The sequence below is a fragment of the Nicotiana sylvestris genome, chromosome 1 (assembly GCF_000393655.2).
Source record: "Nicotiana sylvestris chromosome 1, ASM39365v2, whole genome shotgun sequence".
NCBI classification, from domain to species: Eukaryota; Viridiplantae; Streptophyta; class Magnoliopsida; order Solanales; family Solanaceae; genus Nicotiana; species Nicotiana sylvestris.
In genome coordinates, this window is record NC_091057.1 from 161,369,151 (window position 1) to 161,372,403 (window position 3,253).

Genomic DNA, 3,253 nt, shown 5'->3' on the forward strand with positions numbered 1-3,253 from the left:
TATATTGGGGTATTGACTACTCGCAAATGTTGCATGGGATGAAGTTGATTATGTCATCATGCCCGTCAACATTGTAGAAAAATTCCACTAAGTGTTGGTTGTTTTTGACATTGTAGAAAGGTGTCTTTATGCGTATGATTCCATGGTCTCTTCACACAATCACTCTATTGTTGAATCTTGTGTCGACAAGTTTTCTATTATTGTCCCTTAGTATTTGTAATGCACCGGTTTTTATGGGAAACGTAAAGACATCAACTTCAAGAATACAAAAACAGACATTGAGAAAGCTATTACCGACCCTCTTAACATTCAGTGGATCGTCGAAGAGATACCACAACAAAAAAGAAGGATCACTGTAACAAAAATCTTCTTTCTTCTATACATTTAACCTTTTTTCTGATGGTTTGGTAAATGATGATATTTTTTATCTTTTACAGCGATTGTGGTGTATTTGTTGCTGCCTCTGCAGAGTATGTTAGTCTTGAAGAGTTATCAATTCCGGCAGAAGACCTTTCTGATATTGACCAACACAGTAGACGCTATGGAGCGCTACTTTGGGACTATGCTAGAAAGAAGCAGGAGCATGTGGCAATTAGTGATAGTGAGGTGACATGCAAATTGGCAAGGAGGAAAGGTGCACCAGCTTTGAATGAGAAAACACGAGTCCAGAGGAAGAAGAAGTAGTTGTAATGATTTGTATGAAACATGTAGTACAATTGTTTAGTTTATGCTAGTTTAGAAGAAAGATGGTAGACAAGTTTTTAAACAATTTTTGTTATTTTAATTGTAGCAGACTTGCGCTACAATTATAGTAGCCTTTGTTTTTTTTTCTTATCCAGTATAGTAGTTCAAATTGAAACATTTGGTTCATTTTATATTCACTTGTTGAATCTTTATAGTACTTGATCTTCATTATTTTTAGCATATAAATCCTTTCCAACTGAATTTTTATACAGTTATTCTGTCAACGCAAAAAATATGTAGTTATTTTGTTGTTTTTTTTGTAGATAAAGTGTAAAAATCAGTAACTAAACATTTTGTTGCTTTTAAATTCAATTTGTTGAATGTATAAAGTACCTGATCTACATTATTTTTACCATATAGCTTCTTTCTACCTGAATTATAATCTAACTATTATGTCAGCTACAGATATTGTAGTTTTTTTATAGTTGTATTTGTAGATAATTTGTAGATTATATTTAACAGTGTGTTTTGTTTCTTTTATATTCATTTGTTGAATGTAAGAAATACTTCATCTGCAATACTTTAAGTTTTTAACTACTTTCCTACTGATTTATAATGTAGATACTCTGTAAATTCCAGTTAATGTATTTTTTTTGTAGTTTTATTGTAGATAAACTGCAAAAACACATTAACAACTGTGTAAAGGATTCCAGAGATAGTAAAAAAGTTGTAGATTATATATATAGAAACCATTCATAAACAAATCACTTTATGAAAGTATTATCTCAATACAGAAAAATCCTAACTAACTACATTATAATCTTAAAAAACCTCAACAATTACATATCAAAACCTGTTATCCAGAACTAAGCAACAATTTTTATGAAATATTCTGTTAACTACATAAAATTTTATTTTATTTTTGGGTGCATTCTTGCAAGATCTTTTGTTATGCCCTCCGCAGTTGCGATATGAAACCTTGTACTTCTTTAAATTTATTTCATCATATGTTTTGTATCTTTCTTTTTGAGTCTTCCTGGATGCCTTTTCCCTCCTTTAGGTGGATTTACTACTTCTTCAATTATATGTTGTGGCACATTCCATTTGCTTTCATCAGGCAGTGGATTTACTGGTATTTCATAAGTATGCAAGAGGCTCGCCCTTGTGTAATAAGGAGAACAATATTGTTCAAAAGATTCATCCCTGTGTCTTAAAGAAGCCAAAGCATGTGGACAAGGAAGTTCGTCAAGCTGGAATTGCCCACAACTACATCTCTTGTTTTCAAGATAAACAATATAGCGCCTCACACCATCTAGTACTGTATGGATGTAGTCTATTGAAGCCCTCACCTACGATTACATTACAAACAAAAAAAAAATTCATATACGATTAAACTCAAACTATATACAAAATATCTACAATACATCTACATTGTACTGTATAAATTAATTTGATTCAATAATTGATCAAATCTTACTCTAAGCTTGTGCGACAATGTTCTGTTGTCATCCAACTATTTGTTGAATTTGAACCCAAGGTATGTGAATGTACCCTTTGCTTTCAATAACTTTTCTTTCGTCCAACGTTCAAGAAGGGTCCTCATATACTCTAATAGTTCTACTATCGGCAACTCTCTTGCATATTTTGTTACAGCATTAACGACTCTGCAATGTTTGATGTCATAGTCCAAGTTCTATTTACCGTAGCATGTACTCGATACCATCTATGATAGTCAATATCGTATAAGTATGCTTTAACACGGGGGTCAATCTCTTCAATCTTTGACATCCTTTCATTAAATTCATCAAGGGTGTATGACCGTATCGTGGCAAAGTATAATTCACTTAACTTAAGATGTCCTTTCTTGAACTTTGCCCGTATATTTGTCCAAATATGCCACATGCAAGAATAATGTGGCATGCCGGGATAAACAATAGATGTTGCCTTCAAGATACTCTCATTCCGATCCACAACAACACACGTATTTGGTCTTTCACTATATGCGAGTTTGAATTGATCAAAAAACCACTTCCATGATGCATCATTCTCTGAATCAACAATAGCATATGCCAATGGTAATATGGTACCTATATTATGTGGCAAAAGCAATTAATTGGCTACAGGAAAAATGCAGAAGAAGACATATATATACAAACTACAATTTTTCTACAATATATCTACAATTAATCTGCAAGTACTACAAAAAACATACAAGCTACAATATGTCTACAATAAAACTTCAGTACCTGTTGCATCCATTGTACAAGTTGTTAGCATTATTCTCCTGTATGATGACTTTAAGAAGGTCCCATCAACTACTACAACTGGCCTACAATATTCCCAACCACTAATTGACGTACAAATCGCAACAAATACATACAAGAAACAATCATCGTCCGTCTTCTTCAATTTAACTACAGACCCTGGATAAGTCTTCTCCAGAATATACAAATAGCTAGGCAATTTGTTGTACGAGTCAGCAGGATGACCTCTCAAAAACTATAAAGCCTTTTCCTTTGCTCTCCAAGCTTGCATGTAGGTTAGATTCACGCCGTGTTCAGACAACATG

At 33.1% G+C, this 3,253-nt stretch overlaps 1 protein-coding gene across 1 annotated transcript; it reads right to left on the reverse strand.

The window, feature by feature from the left end:
• Positions 1–1,679: 1,679 nt before the first annotated feature.
• Positions 1,680–2,943, reverse strand: LOC138876819 (uncharacterized). The gene is made up of 3 exons (XM_070155743.1): positions 2,931–2,943; positions 2,386–2,771; positions 1,680–2,033 (listed from the first exon to the last, which is right to left on the reverse strand). Exons 1-3 carry the CDS (start codon positions 2,941–2,943, stop codon positions 1,680–1,682), a joined length of 753 nt encoding a protein of 250 aa, XP_070011844.1.
• Between the last annotated feature and the right edge of the window lie 310 nt (positions 2,944–3,253).

Coding starts and splice junctions, on each gene's coding strand:
- LOC138876819 (XM_070155743.1), bottom strand. Junction 2,034..2,385: donor GGTATCGAGTACATGCTACG/GTAAATAGAACT, acceptor ATGTAATCGTAG/GTGAGGGCTTCAATAGACTA.